Consider the following 20121-nt stretch of genomic DNA (forward strand, 5'->3'; position numbering starts at 1 on the left):
TTTCCTCGCTCTCATTCGACAGCAAAGGCTTCGAGCGAGATTTCCTATTGTTACTTTTGGCAGGTTCTTCTGGTTGTTTGGAGTTCATCCAACTAGACAGGGTTTTGATTTATTTTTTGATTGGGTGCGCTACTGGGCATTGTGGACTCTATGGGTGGACAGAAATCATAGAGTCTTTGGTGATCCTCTTTTTTCATCCTTTGTTTTTTTCAAACGATCTCTGCAACAATCATTCTATGATTGTTGCCAGACTCATTTGATTGATCATGATGTATATAGGGCTTATACTGAGATTTTCAGTTGAGTAGTAGTTACTTCACTTTGAAGTAACTATGAATGTAATTATTTTATAGCAATAAAATATTTCTTCTCACAAAAAAAAGTGTGAGACCCGTCGGCCCTCAGATATTGGGGTCTGATAATCACCCCATCCTTGGATACTCCTAGCAAATGGTGGCAGTAGAACTTGATCTTGGTGGGAATCCCCCCCCCCCCCCCCCCCCAAAATTTTTTTTCTGCGATGTGTAGATCTAGAGTAGATCCAACTTTGTAATATGGTTGATCTCCATCTCTGAGATCTAGAGCGGTAGGGCATCCAAGCTGTACTGGAAGGGGGAGGCAGTCCATCTAAATATCCTAACTAGCACACTATCTGGATTGCATGCGTACCAAGCTGTGCGAACCGCGCTCTCGGCTAGCTGTCTAGATGACTCTAGTGCCACCCTCTATAGTCTCTAGCTAGGCAAGGCCCAAACCTTGTGGATATATGTCACTATTTGGAAGACGGCATCAAGTTAGAGTGGTGTCATGGCGAACCTTGCTTGTACGATGTGATGAAGAATAGAGGGCTTACTTTGAATTATCTTATATTTCTTAATCACCTTGCAGCCTTTTGAATCTCCGTCACTCGGTCACCGATAGGTCACTCCCCCAGAATGGTATTGCATATATGGCTGTCAGCCTCACAAGTGTATCAAATAGCCATCCATTCGTCGGGAAGTTCTTGGAAGTGTGCATGGACACATTGTTGCTCTAATTAGTACGAAGAGACTGCGCGTAGATAGGTGTATGAGTGTACACTCACAATCGGCTCTCCTCGGTAAGTGAAGCTGTGTCGATGAAGTACTACCCGTGAGGTGTTGAAGATCATAACCTTGGTCTTGCCAAGGTTGACTGCCAAGTCTCTCTCTCTGCAAAATACCTCTAGAGCCTCTAGGTGTCTCTGGAGGCCTATCGTTGAAGAGGAAATGAGGATTATGTTGTGTGCTTACATCAGTATGTGTATCATTAGATCAGCAACAAAGGATTCCTCCCCTCCTAGGTGATCAATGAAAGTTGCGGTCTCATCAATGTGGAGCATGAAGAGTGTCCATGAGAGGGGGCATCCTCGCTTCACTCCGAACGTGCTCTCAATCCAATCTGACAAGCCTCCAAGGGCCTGTACTCTCCCTTTGACTCACTCATATGGGCTCATCACCCCTCCAGTGCATGTCTTCATGTCTCTTGCGATTGTATCTCCTAGAATCTCCTACGATCTAGAACTTACCTACTCGATGACAGCCTATAGGGTGAAGATGTGGTCAAGTATGGAATGCTACCTCCAACCAGCTTGTCCCAAAGCTCACTGCCCATGTGCCTTTGTGTAAGAGTTGAGCTCTCCCTCTATCATTGATCCATAGATCTTGGCCAATGTGTGGCCACAGAGAGAGAGAGAGAGAGAGAGAGAGAGAGAGAGACGTCCACAGAAGGCCTCGAGGGCCTATGGGACAAAGTGACACCAAAGAGAAAAACTCATACTCACCAAAGTGACCCTTTGCTGAGTACTGTGCTGAAATAAAAAGAGCTCAATGGCTCAAACAAAAACAAGTACAAGAAATATATCATATCGTGTGCTATCTGCTATTGGGAGCAGGCTGAGAACTGGAATTGGACTGGAAACTCAGAAACCAAAACCGGGCATTGTGGTGGCTCGTCTATGAGTGGTGAAAATGTCTCGAATCTGAGTCTGTTTGGTTGTCTCATACTGTGGCATTAGAGGGGGGCGTGGTCTCCTCGATCTTGAAACCCGTTGAGCTATGTTCAGAGCGGTGATAGGCGGAACCTCAATTGAGTGTGCTTTGGGTGGGTTCCGTGTTGTGGATGGCCTCTGCAGTCCTCTCTCAGTAATCCAGACTGCCCGCATAGCAGCTAGCTTCTCCTCCTTCACCCCACTGTGTCGTGGAGCTAACTCGAATGCATAAAAATCTATGGCGTGTCATTGTCTGTGGTCGGCCTCTGCATCCTGTGGTGTGATCGCTTCTTGCTACTCTCAGATCTGTCGTAGCAAGGTCTCCCTGTGTCAGTGCATCTCAAGCAGGTAGAGCCCAATGCAGACCTGGTCATGGAAATGGATCAAGCATGATAGTGGGCCGAAGCCACTTCCATCCTGATAGAGGCAATGGTATTGTCCTTGGATCTCGTAGTAGGTTGGGCAGGTGCAAAGAAAGTGTTCCTCTGTCTCAACCACTCCCAGTGTGCATAGCATGCAGGTACGTTGCTCTCTAGGTATACGTGCTGCTCTCCTTGTCTCAATCCTCAGTTGATGGGATGAAACCCACATCTGCCCAATGGCGATCCTCATCGCATATGAGACTCTTCTGTCCTCGAGATATAGGGGTCTGATGATGAATCCCTCCTTTGAGGCATTTAAGAAATTGTCACGGTAGAATTGTGTCTTGGTGGGCAGCTCCTGATCTCCCCCCCAAGCTTGAGACGTGTGGAGCTGGAGAAGATCTAACCGTATGATACGGTTAGTCTCGTCTCGCAGGATCGACTTAGAGGGTGCATCCAAACTATATTGAAAGGAGGGGAGCTTGTCCATCTGAATTGCGTGTCTGGCAAACCATGCGGATATATGTGCATACCATGCGTCTGCCCCACGCTCAGCTAGTCGTTTGGATGACTCCAGAGCTAGCCTCGGTAGTCTTCAATGGGGTAAGTCCCATACTCTATGGATGAAAGTCACTATCTGAAAGATGGCATCAATCTATAGTGGTGTCATGGCGAACAATGCTTGTACTATCTCATGCGAGACAAGAGGGCTTGCTCTAAATCATCCTAGATCCCATGGTCACCTGTAACCGCTCAAATGTCTTCCACATTGCTATTAGTAGATCACATCCCCAGTCTCCAGAAGGTGCTGCATACATGGCAATCGGTTGCCCTAGCGTATCGAAAGCCAGGAAGTGTGCCTGGAAACATTGTCTCTCCAATCGGGCCAGAGCACCCTGTCCCCGTGTGAGTCGTGCCTGGGCTGCATGTGGCATAGTGAAAAGGGGTCTTGTGGAGATTGCTCCCAAATATGTGTATGATTGCACTATCTCCATTGGCTCGGTTCGATAACTGAAATTGAGTCGTCGGATTACTGCATGTGAGGTGTTGAAGACCATAACCTTGGTCTTCCCAAGGTTGACTGTCATGTCTCTCTCTCTACAGAACACCTGTAGGGCCTCCAAGTGTCTCTGCAGCCCCTCCGTTGAGGATGAGATGAGGACTATGTCATCAACGTATAGTAATATCTGTATTATGAGATCGGCCAGTGGTGATCCTTCGCCCCCTAGGCAGTCTATGAAAGAGGTGATCTCATCAATGTACAGCCCGAAGAGAGTCGGTGAGAGGGGGCATCCCTGCTTCACTCCAATCGTACTCTCGACCCAATCCGATAGGCCTCCTGGGACACGAACTCGGCCTCTGACTGACTCATATTGGCTCATCACCCCCAATATTAGCGTCTCTAGAATCTGTAGATCTTGTAACCTCTTAATCATGTGGGATCGTGGAACAGTGTCAAAAGCCTTCCGAAATTCTACAAAGCATGTGTATACTTTTTGGTGTGTAGACCTTGCCTTCTCAATGATAGCCCTCAAAGTGAAGATGTGATCTAGGGTAGAGTGTTGTCTCCAGAATCCTGCCTGTCCTAGTGCCCGTTGCCCCCGAGCCTTTGTATGATTGCTGAGTTCCCTCTCTAGAACTGATCCATAAATCTTGGCCAGAGTGTGGCCAATCATAAGGGTCTGATAGCTCCTCGTCTCCATAGGGTCCCTGGCTTTGTGTATCGGTACAATAGTGGTGGTACTCCAAGAAGGTGGAAATCCGTGACAAACAGCCTAGTTGAACATCTGTGCTAGGATTGGGGCTAGGACCTCCTGTTCATGTGCAAAAGTGCTCAGTCCGGAGGCCCTCGTGGTCCTGTGCTCTCCGATTGTGTAGACGGCGAAGTGCAGCCCGTACATTCTGTGTGGTGAACATATGACAGGTGGCGGGCCTAGGCGTGGAGGACATATCTGGCGGTGTCTGCATCTAGGCATCATAGAGGGAGCATGCATATGTTTACCACACATCTAGGTGAGAAATGGGGATAGGTGGCTTCCCCTTTCATAGAAATCCCCATCTAGTGGTCGGGTCTCCTCCTTGGAACGATCTAACAATCTCATCCATCCTATGTGTGAGCAAAGCGAGTCAGTCGTTGATAGATCATCTGTGCTTTAGGTGGCGTCAGATGACTCAAGGTGTGTTGTTGTGTGAAGTGGGAAGTGGGCTCTCGCCTCTCTACACTTGTCTTCGAACCAAGGGTTTTGAGGCATCTTCCCATCTCTGGCCTGCCTGGATTGGGTCGTGGGAGAAGATCTGATAGCAGCGTCATGTACCACTGAGACAAGGGTGTCGGAGGGGCTGGTGAGGTCAATGTCATCTCCAAGTATAGTTGGGAGCTCCCTGGCTAGATGGCTCATGTATACTGGGTCAAGAGCACGGTTAAAGTGGATCTGAGTGCGTGGGGACGCGGGGGGAGCTCTCCCTGTGATTGGCGTGGTGGTGGCGATATTGAAGGTCAAGTATGAGTGATCAGCTCGGAGGGGGCGGGGGGGGGGGTTGGCGAAGTCGTGTATCCGTGAGACAAAGTCTAGTGGGCATAGTAGATAGTCCACTGTACTAGATCCACCACCATGTGGGAAGCAAGTGAGTCTCCTAGAAGATGGCCATCTGTGAAGGCCATTAAAGATGATCAGGTCGTGGATTGCCCCCAGTTTAAGCAGATGTCATCCATACCCTGTCACGTGTGGGGTATGTGCAGAATGCCTTACTATCCCAAGCTCAGCTACATCTAGTTCTGGGACTATGTGTGGGTCTCTGTCATCCTCTGAGGAGTCAAGTAGGCCCACCTGTCTATTTCTTATCCGTGCATTGAAGAGAGAGAGAGAGAGAGAGAGAGAGAGAGAGAGAGAGAGGGGGAGAGAGGGAAGAGAGAGAGGGAGGGAGGAGGGAGGGAGGGAGGGAAGAGAGAGAGAGAGGGAGGGAGGGAGTTTATTAATATCTATGAAAGACAAAAGGGTTTATTAGACTGAAAAAAAAAACCTAGGAGGGAGGGAGGGAGGGAGTTTATTAACATCTATGAAAGACAAAAGGGTTTAAAAGATAAGGGTGGGGCCTCTAAATTAACATCTATGAAAGATTGAAAAAACCTAGATACATGAAAGATAAATGAGGGGCCACTACAGAAGCACCCATACCCAAGGCTGGTGTCTGTGATGTGAAAAAGTAATACATCGCATTGTCACCGTGAGAGAAACCCAAAAGGGGGACACCAAGGTGGAGCCCCCTAGGCGCCTACCAATTGTTCAGCTGTCCAATCGAGTGGTTGGACCTATGTATGTTGTCTGTGGGACCAACTCCACTGGATGATTGAGGGCTTTGGATCTGGTGAGGACTGGCGTCGAAGAAGAAAGGCATGGCTTGTCCAAACCATCCCTCAACTGTAGTCTCTGTGAGGTAGCCCGCTGTCTAACAAGTGTTATCATCACTCCATTGGTCTATCTTCCCACGTCGAAAAGAGAGGATATGTCTACAGTCCTCGTGTGAGTGTCAACCTGGGGTTGGGTTTGTCGAGTCTTGCTCTCTCTCTCTCTCTCTCTCTCTCTCTCTTTGCTACATCTGGTCTCCTGTTGTCCCTGCCTTGGGTCATCAAAGAAAAAATCCGTGATCGTGCTCTGACTAGGCTTGGTCAGTCCCTCCTTTGTGCTTGTACCAGTTGATCTCTCTGTCTTTGGGTCTCAAGAGGGAGAGTGGCCACATGTTGGTGATCACGATTGTGCTAGGAACTTTCTGAGTAGGCAAAAAATGCTATTGAAAAGACAATGATGTCCCCCAGGAATCTCATAGTACCTAGGGCATCTAAATGCAAAGTGATCCGTTGTCTCGATCTCTTGCATCACATAAAGTACATATCCGTCTCTCATGTGGATGCCCTTTGCCCATTTTGTCGCAACTCATAGCATGTGGGAAGATTTCTGGAACTCATCTAGGAGATGAATCTGGGTGTAGCGCTCCTCCTTCAAGATCCGTAAGCATTGAAAGCCGAGATCTGTAGAAGCCGAGTTTACTTGAAAGCTCAGTAGGTGCTTCCCAGGTCCTGTAGGTGTGGAGCTACGAGAGATCCTCTGTGATGACCTAGTTCACCTCCTGACAGGTCATCGCAATGGATGGAGCCTCAAGACTATTTTGAAACATTGTTAGTCTGTTCATCTGTAGTCCCAAGCTTGCAAACCATCTGCGTGTCCGAGCATACCAGCTCCTCAGATCCCCCTCTGCCTTCAATGCCATAGATGAAGTCAAGGCTAGTGATCTGGGCCTTGTGCCCTCCAAATGTCATGGTACCAAAGTACCTAACCCTTTGGAGATAAATGGATGCTTGGAAGAATGCATCAAGCTATAGAGGGGTAGGCCCATACTCTAGTATGATCTGATGTGGGACCAATGGCTTGCTACAGATCATCTGAGCAAGAAGTAGAACTTGAAGTCTCTCTATACGGAAATCTATCTCAGATAAGTCTGTCCCCCAGAAGGGACAACCATACTTCCCCCTTGGGTGTACTAGTGAGTCAAAGAGAAGAGACTTGGTTCTCGGGTCCTTAAAATGTGAGTGTAAGCATTGACGCTAGATTTTGGCTAGTGCAGCATATCCTTTGCTCAAATGAGCTTGCATAGTTGGTCGCATTGTGAAGATTGGGCCTGGAAAGAGAACCGTAGGTATGTATAGGATACAATACTCTCCGCGTTCGAGCCCTATTAAAGGTAAATTGCTCTCTGTGCATGGCTGCTCGGGATGTGTTGAATCATGACCTTGGCTTTATCCAAGTTGACCTTCAAATGATGTGTCTTGCAGAAAGACTAGAGTGTGTTCAAATGCCGCTGGAGATCCTCAGCCGAGGAGAAGAGTAGGACCATGTCATAAGTGTATGGTAGAATCGGAATCAAGGAGCTAGCTAGGGGAGAACTTGCAAGAGTCGTGATGAAGGACGTGAGCTCGTTGATGTATAGGCCAACAAGGTCTGTGACAATGGACAACCTTGTTTGACCCCAATCGTGATCATTATCTACTCTATCCACCCCCTCGAAGTCTTGACTCTGCTTGATACTGCTCATATGTTGTCCAAACTGCCCAGATGACATCATGATTGTACCCTCCATCAAGTAAATAATCGGGCTTGTGGTACAATTTGAAAGGCTTTTGCGGAAATCCATGGTTTTGAATACGTTGAAATTCTAGAACCTTGGAGAGAACCAAAAGAACTCCTAGGGGAAGTTTAATGATATTCTGATTTAACAAATAATAAATACAACCTGGTTATCCCTTGGCTTGTTTGCTCTCGTTTGTTTGCAGTTACTTGAACATACTTCAATGCGATTGGTTTTGCCTTTTAATTAACTCTCAAATTTTAGATTACTGAAAATCTAGGAATTGGATCAGGTTGCGCCTGATGGCAAGACGATTGAGTCAGAGGCTGCACATGGAACTGTTACTCGACACTACAGGGTTCACCAAAAGGGTGGAGAAACAAGCACCAATAGTATTGCTTCCATCTTTGCCTGGACACGTGGCCTTGCCCACAGGTAAATCACCATACCACTTTTATTTTTCCTATCGATATCCAATAAACGCACTTCATCTACCTATGATTGCCCATAAACTGTTATGCACTAATGAAGGATGCTAGCTATTTTGTAGTCTGACCTGCCTGGATCCTACAGATCAGTATTATGGTCTTTTTTCTGTTGTGCATGCATTGACGTGCACAAAGGACAATGCTGATTGTAAACACATGACTTATTGAAATTCGAAATGGCTCATTTCTCAACTCTTTCTTTTTTTGGGGGGAGAATTGAGAGTGAATGAAGGACCTGTTTTTGTATTTGCTTCCGATTTTATATGCGCTCAAAAATTTCTGTGGCCTTCTGAGACTTCTGTGTAGATTGGGTGGCTGCCAGATGATTGGCTTGGGTCCTTGATATTCTGTATAGATTCATGAGACTTCTGTATAGATTGGGTGGCTGCCAATGATTGTCTTGGGTCCTTGATATTGTGCAGGGCTAAGCTGGATGGAAATGCCCGACTGAAGGAGTTTTCTGAAAAGCTGGAAGCTGCTTGTGTGGGAACAGTTGAATCTGGGAAAATGACCAAGGACCTTGCCCTCTTAACTCATGGTTCTAAGTAAGGCCTTAACGGACTTTGCTGCTCTTGGCTTATTTACCGAGTTTTGTGAATTCTACATCTAATACACATATTTGCTATGCAGATTATCTAGGCAGCAATACTTGAACACTGAAGAATTTATTGATGCCGTTGCTGAAGACTTGATTCAAAGACTCTCAGCATAATGTTGAATTGTAAGGTCTGCTCTTGGTCAATTCTGGTCAACTGAGCCATCTACATGGGGGATATAGATAATGTTATTGGAAGATTCTTGCCCAATCTTTTTGCTATTTGTCCATGAGTGAGCTAGGGAATGCGATTAGTGTGGTTTGATAGCAAATGATAAAAGCTTCATCTATTAGCTGGTTCTCATTTTGCATATTAGATGCCTTGTAAACATTGAAATGCTTTTCCCGAGGTATTTTTGCATTCCATAGCTGTCCATCGGATTAGTTTCCTGTTTGTAAAACTGCATTTTTGCCCTTGGGTCTTGCCATACATTCTATAGCGTTTTTGGTGTCACGAGCTCCCTGATTTCATATGCATCTACGAGTATATCAGCAGCCGTTATGCCTCATTATTCCATCCCCTCTTAGTGCCTTCCAGTGATTTGTGTACCTTTCATTGCCTTGTGTGGTATGGTATTGGCATCCATCTTCTCCACCTTGTTGAGGTAGGCCATGAATCGGCACAATGCTTCCCCTTCAAGAGGTATCATACCTGTCTCAGCCAATAGGGTGTCTACCTGCATAAAAGGAAAATTGAGATTCAGGTTGGTGAGAACGTCTTTTAAATATACCTTCTGCTTCCAAAGTCTAAACACTGGTGGGTCTTCTAGATTTTCTCCTAATTACTGTGGACTGTTCACAATGCTAGCACTCCTAAAATGCCAATTGCATCCTCTTATGTGAGCTGGCCAAAGAAGCAGTCACTTGAAATCGAAATATAAACAGGAGTTATGGGTTCATTGAGACACATACTCTTCCACATGAAGAACAAAGGATTCTTGATGTAAGGGAAAGGGCAGAGATGCCAAGCAGACAATGTTTAGAGTGTTTGGCTATATAGAAGTACAAAGCAGCATGGAAATGACAAGGACATGACATCGCTCCTCCAAGGAAGATCTTGACAATAAAATGTGGATGTAAGGGGCCAAGTGGAAGCCGTAGTATTATCTTTGTTAACTTACAGATACATCATGCCAGGGCTTATTCTAAGCACTAGTATTGACTTTGTTCATTTGTGAACATTGAGATAAATCTGTCTGGACTCAGCACACTTACTCAATCGCTAGGTAGTTTGGATGTTGCACCCTTTCTTCCTGTAGTCGGCGCTATTACCATGCATTTCCATCTTTTTGCTTAAGGTATCCTCGTCATTTGTCGAAGTGCTGATTCAAAACCTTCTGTATTATTTTACACTTATTTGGGTTATATGTGTGCAGAACTTCAAAATATATCTATTTTCATGGACATGGTTTGGATGACCATCATGGTAGTCTTGATGATGCACCCCTGCACTTGGGTGCAAGGTGACACCTGGCTACATTGACAAGTGCTAGTAGATCCATCAAATAGGTGATTTTGTCGTATGTCGTGACCCCTTTGTGAGCCCTAGTCCAGGGACAGTTAGGCACGAGCTACATAGGTCAGCCTCTCAAGCTGTAGGACGAGTCCATGTTCACTTGTACCCACTCGAGAACTCAGTAGGTTAGTGTTTCCATATTAGGGTTTAGTTAGGTCTAGGTCTTAGTCTATGATAGGATCTCGTAAGGGCCCCCAAAAGCTGGCCTATGGAATAGGGCAGGAGCAGCCAGGGTAGGAGCCCCAGAAGGGGCCCGAAATGGCAACCCCAGGCATGCAGAATTGTCAGGGGAAGGCGGGTATTTATAGGCTGCCTCTTCACCCCCTGGTCAGCTGAGGGATTTGAACCCAACCAGCCAGCTAACCAGCCGACTGGCTGGTCGGCCAGCTAGGGCTGGTGGGTTGGCCCAAAACAGGCCCCTACAACTCAGTTCCTCCAGCCTTCAGCCATCCTCTCCAGCCCCGGCGCAGTATTGCATGCAATGGACAGCACTTTACTCTTTGATAGCCTTGCATAGTGGTCGACATTGATAGTGTGGGCAGCATTGGGCCTTGGTCGTGGCTGGTCTGTTTCTCAGGCATTCAAGGGTCAGCTCTCTGTCTTTTGTGTCATCCTCAGAGTCGTATTTTCGTGTGCTCTCAAGGAGTGTTTTGTATTTACCGGTTCTCCCAGTTTAAAGCAAATTCTTCCCTATTTGGGGAAGGGGACCCAGGGACCCCAATTTGGTGTCGTCTCTATTTCTCCATGCACTCTGGAGGAGTGTTTTGTATTTACAGGTTATAAAACAAATTCTTTCCTATTTGGGGAAGGGGGCCCTCAATGGGTACAGGGATCCAATCTGATGTCGTCTGCATTTCTCTAACCCCAAAACTCTCTCTCTCTCTCTCTCAAACTAGATCATAGCTTTTACTTCGGCACTGGTGACAACATGAGCATTACTTCAGCACTGGTGGCAAATACAGACCTTCGTATTGTGGAAGTCAGTAATCTCAAGTAATGAAGTGGCAGTGGCCCAAGGGACATTGTGACTAAAATTTCCCACTCTCTTCTGTAGCATCAAACTCCTGTATATGAATGGAAATGGTGTATAATTATGCAAAATTTAGGTGCCTGAGTGAGCATGGAGAAAGCCCTTGTGATGTGCTTCTGGGATCAGGTCCGCCCCCCTCCCTGCCTCCAAAAACACCTCCTTCCTGCCCAAAACACAAAAGCCTTCTTTGCTGGGGGGATGTTTTTGATTATGCCATAGCACTTGCGTTTGGAGATCTGCCAAACTTAAGAACAAAAAAAATAATTACGATCCATGTTTCAAATACCTGACAATGAGAGATTTATATTGAGATTAGTGGAAAGCTATGCAACTACACAGGTCTGTATGCCTCATTAATTAAGCCTCCCATCAATGACCTGTGACTTACTGGCAACAGGAGCAAATAGAAAAATAAGCCTCTTTCTTCTCTGACTACTCCTTAAGCTGGCAGTTTGTGTGCACATTTGACTGTGTCCATTACGGTTACAGGGAGCAGGTACGCTAATATGTTATGATTTTTTAGTACTAGGGAATTGCCATTGCGTGCCTTGTGATGGATGGTGATTTGCAAGGTTGTTGAGATTGAATTTCCTTCTTTTTCAACACTGTATGCATCAATGAAGGGTATAGACTAATGGCTTTTGTTTTTGTTTCTTTTTGGCAGATGCTCGTCTGTGTTTTGAAGAGTCCCAACAATTTTGATAAGAGAAGTCTTGAAGCAGATGTGCTAGTGTTTTCTGGAATGATTTCCAAGCCATTTGTCATGTCCTTAAAATAAAAGGCACTGATGAAAGAACACAGTTTACCTCTGATTTCCCAGTACAAGGGCTGTTCCTGGAGTGTATGGCTCTGACTATTTGATTGCAGGTCAAGATATTGTTTCAGAACACTTTTTGACAGATCCCAATTTAAAAAAGCAGCTCATTTTGTTTCATTTCCAGCTACAATTTAGTAACGATCTTGTACAATGTGTCCATCTTACAGCTACCTTATGAGTAGCAAATTTGCTGAAATATTTGAGGTACTACCCAATACATCTACAATCGTTTCCACCTACCAGTCAAAGGAGTAGGTGCCATTACATTGTATCAGATCCTCCTGGCACATTTGAGCTTTGTGGACCCTATGTTGTGACATCCACCACAAGCTTCTAACAATTAGGGCCCTATCGCTTTGCCTTGTCACATGGTGCCATCTATTGGGCACTTGACATCCGGTACACAATGTTCATGGGTAGGACTTGCTTGCTGCTTTTCCTTTTAACAATTTACTCTTTGATCGGTAGCTCCATTTGCTCACTTCACTCTTTGGTCCAAGCCTTTGCTTTTGGCCTTCATTAAATCCTTGAAACATCCATTCTAAGGTTCAATACACTCGGCATTCTAGCCTACTCCAATGCACAAACCAATGACTTGGAGAGTAGAGGAGTGGTTGCATGTAATAGTAGAGATCTCATAGCCAGTTTATGCAAAAGAAGACCTCTTCTTGTACTTGGAAAGATCTTGGTGCATACCCTGAGTTGAAAGGAGAGCACAAATCAAGATAAAGCACTAGGCAAGCTAAACTAGAAGTAGGTATTGAAGCCAGTTAGAGAGGATACGGCTATTTGGGGACATGTGAATTAGAGAGTGTAGCATGCATAGTTCAAGGTGGTCTCTCACCTCACTATAGCTTGCTCTTGTGAAGATATTATTGTTGCTTGTTTTATACATAATTCTATGTCTTTAAGAGACCTATTGTTGGCAGAACATCTACGTACTCTCTCTCTCTCTCTTTTCTTTCTAGTTTTGAGAGTGTTTTCTATCTATCTCTTCCTCTAAGTGCCATAGTTTAAAGCAAGATTTGCAAAGCTGTACTTTAGGAAATGTTTTGCATTTTAGATGTCTTACTTTCTCAATTGGAGATTAGGACATTCATACATCTACATGTATTGCTTTGCTATATTCTAGACAACTCTAGGTACTTTGGCAAATCTTTTGCATTTAGGCGTCTTATTTTCTCAATTGGAGAATAGGACATTCATACATCTGCATGTTGTATTAGCTTTGCCATATTCTAGACAAATCTAGGTGTGTTTTCCAACATGTTATTAAAGCCAAGGCGGTAAACATCCTTGGTGGCAAAGCTAGTCACATACTCAAGAGATCTACTCCGAGAAGATGATTGAAGGTGAAGTCCTTTGCTATAAAAAAGAAAGGTTACTTCAATTGAGGATGTGTGCAATGAACTTGAAGAGGCTTGCAATAATTGCAATCATAGTGAAAAGGCTTTAGGGATCTTCACCTTGCCATGACTTATTTTGCATTTTATTGAGTTTGGGAACCAAAACCAACTATGCTAAATGGAAAGTGAGGCTCAGTCATGTAGTGGCTAGGAAAATATGGGGGTTGATGAGAGGCACAGTGCCCAAATTTATTGGCATGTTGGATGCCTCAAGGAAGACCCCGTTAGGAAGATCTCGTCTCTTCTAGTTGGTAACCCAATGGAGGTTTGCCTATTCAAGGAAACATAGAAAATGCATAGAATGGTGCCAAAAATGCAAAATCAAAGGTCATACGACAAATGGGTTCCAATTAGGTAGCTGGTGCAAGATATGCACTCTTCCAAGCCACGTAATCAAAGATTATTTGTACAAGAAGCAAAAGCAAATAGCACATGTCCACAACGTTGAGCAAGGGCTGAGAAATTCTAGCAAAAGACCAAAGAGCAACAACACTACATGCTTCTTCTAAGGTCAAAAGAGCAAATTCCAGCTGTTGTTAAAGAATCATCTTGAAGTGCTAAAGGCATGTGATGAAGACGACCGCATACCTAAGGCAGGCTTGGTGATAATGAAAGTTAACACAACAGTGGCTACAAGATCAAAAGGACTAGCTCTAAACCGAAGAAGCGAAGAGAGCAGGAATTCCGTTGGGAGGAGAAAACAAAGGCATCAATGAAGATTATCCACGAGCTAAAGCAAAAGGCACCACTTAGCAACCAAAGAGTGACCGATGGGCAAAGTGTACAAATGAGGGCAATGCACCCTTGAATGAAGACAAAGCCAAACAACTGGTGGAGTAGACACAAATCAACACAGTTTGGAAGGAGTTATGTGAGCTGATCGGCTAATTGATGAAAGTTTCTCCCCTCTATACAAAGTTCTTCCAGATTCCAATGATGGACCAACACCTCACAGTCACACCCCTTGCATCAACAATTGAGGTGACTGATATAACATTATGAGATGAAGAAGTACATGTGATCAACATCAAGGTCCAAAACCACACGATAAAGGGAGTGAGGGATGGAGGCTAGGGGGTGAACATATCTGGGACAAAGTCTCAAAGAGGCTAAAGCTAGAGAGCCTTAAGCCCTCGTCATTCAAGATTTGGATGGAAGATAGAGGCTGGGTATGCCCATGGGCACGCTAAAAGATGTTTGCTACTTCATTGTGACCTTCGTTATGGTCAAGATGGAGAGCAAACGAGGATACCTGATGTTGTTGGGATGACCATGGCTAAGGGGTGCCAAAGTACTTCATGAATTGGAAGGGTAGGAAGAGCACAATCTAAAAGGATTACAAGCCCAAATGTCTTGAGGTCAAAGAAGGCTATGCCTTAGACATAGAGGAGAAGATGCTTAGCTTGAACATTGTGTCTATTGGTGCATTGTAAGTAACAACCAAGATGATGTCGAAAGCCAAAAACACACTATTCAAAAATTTTGAACTTGTGTAAAGTCCAATTTCAAAACTTGACTAAAGAAAAGTCCAAAATCCCAAATACACTCTAAATGTAGTTTTAAAAGCTAACTTTAAAAACCAAAGTTATATACTTCTATCATTTTTTAAGATTACTAAAATTATGCTATAGGGTCAAAAACTTTCCATGAACATTCTACTTTCTATCATTTCTTTAGAACATTAATAGATTGACCAATTCTCTTAGAAAGGTGATGTACATATACATCGTCTTTGTGTAGAAATACACCCTTAAGTATAAAGTCAAATTAATAAACAATGGATATAACATTATAGAGCCATAAGAGCCACACTTGATGAGAATTTGCAACTCAAAACAAACTATATTAGAAATTCTAATATGATTTGCTCAGCCCCACTAGGCTTGTGCAAAGAATACAAAATAAGATTATCAACTTTACTATTACTGGCCACACAGGCCAAGACCACAAAGGTCAAGATATAATGCCACACAGGTTGAGACCACACTAGAGGAATCATCATTAGTCTCTCTTATCTGCTTAGCAACCCACTCTTCCACTAACTCCACGTCAGTATCCTCAATATAATTACAACTAAGGAAGAAATTCAAGCACTCAAAGATTGTTTGTTGATAATTTCCTTGTAGGGCCCTTATCGTTTCTTCAGCATCCGCATCAAATCGTCCATACCGAGTATTGTGATAACGAAGGTTAAGAAGTCTACCATATCTTGTCATGCTTTTGTCATATTCTGTAAAAGTGTTTCGCTCTCTCCTATCTTCAGAGTTTTCTCCCTCTCTGCTTGCCTCTGCGAATTAGATTCGTCTCTCTCCATCTGTGTCAATGGAGAGCCTTCTCGAATTATGGCATCTCTCCTTGCTGATTGATCAACAATCCATTCTTTAAGACTATTAATTCCTGATTCGACATCTCCTACAATATGGTATACATCCTTGCTAATTGCCATGATTTCTTGCAAATTCATATCTGGTTAAATTAGAACTTATTCCAAAAAATTTTATATCTGGTTACATTAGAACTTATTTTATCTTAATAAAAACATTTAAATAATTAAAAAATCAACTTAACTAAACTTAAATTAATCAAATTTAAATTAAAAAAAAAGAAAAGGGGGAAAATTTTTTAACTTATTTATTTTTTTAAAAAAAAAAGAGGGAGGGGGAATTATTAACATAACTTACCCCCTCCCAACCTGTTGTGTGCGTAGTAGGTTGTGAGGGTTTTTTAAATTAATATTAAACCCCCCTCCCAACTTGTTGCAGGTTAAGAGGGGGGGGTTTAATTAGGTTAATCTCCCCTCCCCCCAACCTGCTGTATGCGTAGCAGGATGGGGGGGGGGGATTAGGTTAACACCTCCCCCCTCCCTCCCAACCTGCTGTAGTCGTAGCAGGTTGGTGTTGGATTATGAAGTCAAAGTGAGTGTATTTGTGTGTCCTAGGTCCCTAGGACTTATTTTATAGTCTAGTGAGTCTTAGATAGTGCCATGTGTCATATGGGAGATTATCCCATATGCATTGTGACTTTCTAGAGTCTAGAGATCACACTATATAGTCTTGTACTAGTCTTGAGTCTTTTCATATTAGCCAAACATCAAGCTATCTACATGTGAGTATTTTGGTTCATTGCTATTGTCTACTTCCATTTGAGTTCATTTCCATTATGCTTGCAACCTTTCCTTTCCTTTCCTAGAGATAGCTTGCCACATGTTCCTTCATGTGGTATCAAAGCTATGTTCCTAGCCCTGCTCTCTCTTTCCCTTTCCCTTCCAAGAGGATGAGGTGAGGGGGGCCAATGGCGCTACTCTCCCTTCTCCCCCTTCGAAGGCACTCATTTATTCTCCTTCTTATTCACTTTCCCCTCCCTTAGCCTCAGCATTGTTTGGAGCTTTTGGAGGAGCTGATCTACATCAATCACTGCCTCTCTTCACTACGCCATAATCTGCCACCTCTCTTCTCCTTCCTTTAGCTACAAAGACGTCTTGGAGTGGTGCTGTTTCTGTTGCTCTTTCTATGACCTGCGGATAATGTGATGCTTCTGCCCTGATCTGGAAGTAGAATCACAGCTTTGTGTCTGCAGGAACATTGTAGAGGACCTTGAGTACTACAAATTTTGTTTTTACATCATTGCAATCCGAGTTTTTTGTGAAAAGCTATAGCTCCTGCAAGAAGTGACAAAATTTGTTTATGCGCGTGGATTTTGTTCTTGAGCTCAATGATTTGATAGGCCAAGCATGAAGCAACCAGCTCAATGTGGAGCTGTCCATCCTCTTCATTGTTGACCTCTGCTCTAGCTTGCCATTTGCTCCTTTTGCCCCGCAAGATGGTGCCCGTATGTTAATGCCGCTTGTTCTCTTAGAGCTGTTGCTGATTTTAGAGTTTTTGCCCGCCATGTCCTACTTTTGCCTACAAATTTTTGCTCCACTTCCATGAAGAAGCTCCAGACCTGCTCCAGCTCATGTAGAACTTACCAAGGTGATCTTTCCATAATTACACTTGCATTTCTACTCTTTTCCAGCCATGGAGTCTTTATCATTTCGTTCGAGAAGTTTTTTGGTAAGAACTTCCCTACATGGCAAACAAAGATGCATCTTGTACTTATGAAAGATGGAGTGTGGCATATTGTTAGTGGCAAGGAGAAAAGGCCACAATTAGGTGAAAAGAAAATTGCACATTGGGAGAATCTGAATGACAGCTCTTCTCTCATTGGTTTGGGGTTGGGTGATGAAGTTATTCATCATTTTGATTTTGATTCCACTGCTCACAAATTATGGCTAAGTTTGAAGGATTGTTTGGCAACAAAGTCATCAATTCAAAGGTATTCCTAAGACAGGAATTCTTCAAGCTACAAACGAAGCATGAAGACTCTCTTCTTGCTCACTTGAATCATATGGAATCCCTTGTCACTCAGCTTGCTAGTCTGAAGGCCCTTGTAGGGGAAGATGATCAAGTTTCTATGCTTGTCTCGAGCTATGAAATTTCTTTCTAAGTACTGGGAGATCATACCAGCATTGTGTATGACACAAATGGGTTATGAGCCTATGGTTACTATGCTCATTGATCATGAAAGATGGTATGCAGACACTCCGAACTCCAATGCACTGTACTCTAAGGGCAAAGGCAAATTCAAGCCTTTCAAATGCAATCACTATGGGAAGCTTGGTCACCCCGAGGATTATTGCTTCAAGAAGCTTGCTAAGCAACAAAACAAAGATCATGCCAACTTGGTTGGGGCTGCAACAAGTGAAGATGAAGAAGAAGATGATGCTTCAACACTGACTCATGCTCTCACTCCCGACATCAGAGATCTCTCTCTCCATTCAGAGGTCTATGTACCTGATGATCGGGACTTTTGTTTCTAATCTATTCTATGTATGCTTGGGTACACTGCCCTGGGTAGTCCCCCACAAATGCATGTAATAATGAGTCTTGTGTCCTTGAGTCAATAAAGGTTCTCAGCCTTAGATAGTCCTCCTAAAATGATTTTTTATTTCCTTTATGAGTGGTCTGTGGCTTCCTACCAAGTCCTATTATGAAGCCAGGGGGGATGTATTGTGGGAGCCTTTCTATTGGCTTTGATGGGTCTCTCTATCAGGCCTAGCTGAGTTCCAGGATGTTGGTTCATTCCTTAGACCAATGTGTTGGTCAGGTAGCCATGCTTCATTTGAGCCTATGAGCTACTTGGGGTGCACAGAGCAGTAGATTCCATCATTGTCATGTTCTGTTCTTGGCTTCATTCCAGTAGTCCCTCACCTTTCCTTCATGGGGGGATGTTGGAATATGAAGTCAAAGTGAGTGTATTTGTGTGTCCTAGGTCCCTAGGACTTATTTTATAGTCTAGTGAGTCCTAGACAGTGCCACGTGTCATATGGGAGATTATCCCATATGCATTGTGACTTTCTAGAGTCTAGAGGCTCACAGTATATAGGCTTGTACTAGTCTTGAGTCTTTTCATATCAGTCAACCTCAAGCTATCTACATGTGAGTATTTTGGTTCTTTGCTATTGCCTACTTCCATTTGAGTTCATTTCCATTATGCTTGCAGTCTTTCCTTTCCTTTCCTAGAGATAGCTTGCCACACGTTCCTTTAGTTGGAAGGGGGGGTTGTCCCTTGCCGCCAACTTGCGTTGCTCCGTGCGGCTACGTCTCGCACTACCCCATGCCATGCCGCCTTGCTGCCCTACCGCTGCCTTGCTGCCCTACCGCTGCCTTGCTGCCCTACCGTTGCCCTACCGCCATCGCGAGGAGGGAGAAGAAGAGGGGTGGAGGAGGAGGAGGAGGAGGAGGAGGAGCAGGAGAAGTAGGATGAGGAGTAGGCGGGAAGCAAGGAGAGAGGAGGAGTCGAAGGCGACGGCGGCCCGAAGGAGGAGGAGGGGAGTGGAATCGGCGACTGTGGCCGAAGGAGGAGGGAAAGGGGACTCGAGTGAGTGGCGGAGAGAAGGGAGGAGGAGGGGAGGCGAGAGAGGAGGAGGAGGGGAGGTGAAAGGGGAGGAGGAGGGGAGGGGGAGAGGGAAAAGGAGGGAGGGAGGGATTACCAAGAAGGAGGAGGAGGTTGTCTGTGGAGATTTGAAAAGTGAAGAGAATGAGATAATTACGGTTAGAGCAAGTTTAGAGAATTTTAGAGGATAAGTATAAGATATATGAGATAATTAGGGTTAGGGCAAGTTTATATGAGTTTAAGATATATGAGATAATTATATAAAACATATATGAGATAGTTAGGGTTAGGAAAAGTTTAGGGATTTCTTGAGGATAAGTATAAATATCATAATTTTCATTTGTTTTCCTCATTCCTTAACTCTTCATTGTTCTCTCTTCATTTCAACTTGCTGCTCGAATTCACAAAATTTTCCAAATGCTACAACAGGTGAATATCTTCGCAACCTGTTGCGTATGCAGCACCTTCCAACTAACTTGTTGCATACATAACAACTTGTTTTAGTTTGGGCTTTTTTAAAAAAAGTATAATCAAATTACATTAATAAAATTATATTATTACAATTGAAATACTATTTCATAAAATAATAAATATTAATACTAAAAATAATAATAATCTAATATTATATATGATTTCTAAAATCTAAAATAATATTTTATTCTAAAAAAATGCATAACATCATTTATAATATTAAAAATATTAATATTATCATATAGTATAATAATATTTTAATATAATAAATAATATTATATATTTTTTAAAAATAATAATTTATTCATATACTATTTTTTTAAAACAAATATAAATATAAATATGATTTTTATTAAAAAATAATAAGCAAACC

The 20121-nt window shown here is 43.6% G+C and overlaps 1 protein-coding gene across 2 annotated transcripts in view; it reads left to right on the plus strand.

The window, feature by feature from the left end:
* Positions 1–12054, plus strand: part of LOC147891203 (isocitrate dehydrogenase [NADP]) — a 36219-nt gene extending 24165 nt beyond the window's left edge. Inside the window, exons 13-16 of one of the 2 annotated variants that reach the window (XM_087390067.1) lie at positions 7784–7926; positions 8402–8524; positions 8610–8705; positions 11785–12054. In XM_087390067.1, the coding sequence (XP_087246193.1) occupies positions 7784–7926; positions 8402–8524; positions 8610–8691 (348 nt within the window). In that variant the 3' untranslated portion in view covers positions 8692–8705; positions 11785–12054. The remainder of the gene's footprint in view (positions 1–7783; positions 7927–8401; positions 8525–8609; positions 8706–11784) is intronic. The other variant, XM_087390065.1, reaches the window with a different exon arrangement.
* The last annotated feature ends 8067 nt before the right edge of the window (positions 12055–20121 follow it).

The sequence above is a fragment of the Dipteris shenzhenensis genome, chromosome 18 (assembly GCF_047967505.1).
Source record: "Dipteris shenzhenensis isolate YYH24624 ecotype China chromosome 18, Dip_SZ_1.0, whole genome shotgun sequence".
Lineage (NCBI taxonomy): Eukaryota > Viridiplantae > Streptophyta > Polypodiopsida > Gleicheniales > Dipteridaceae > Dipteris > Dipteris shenzhenensis.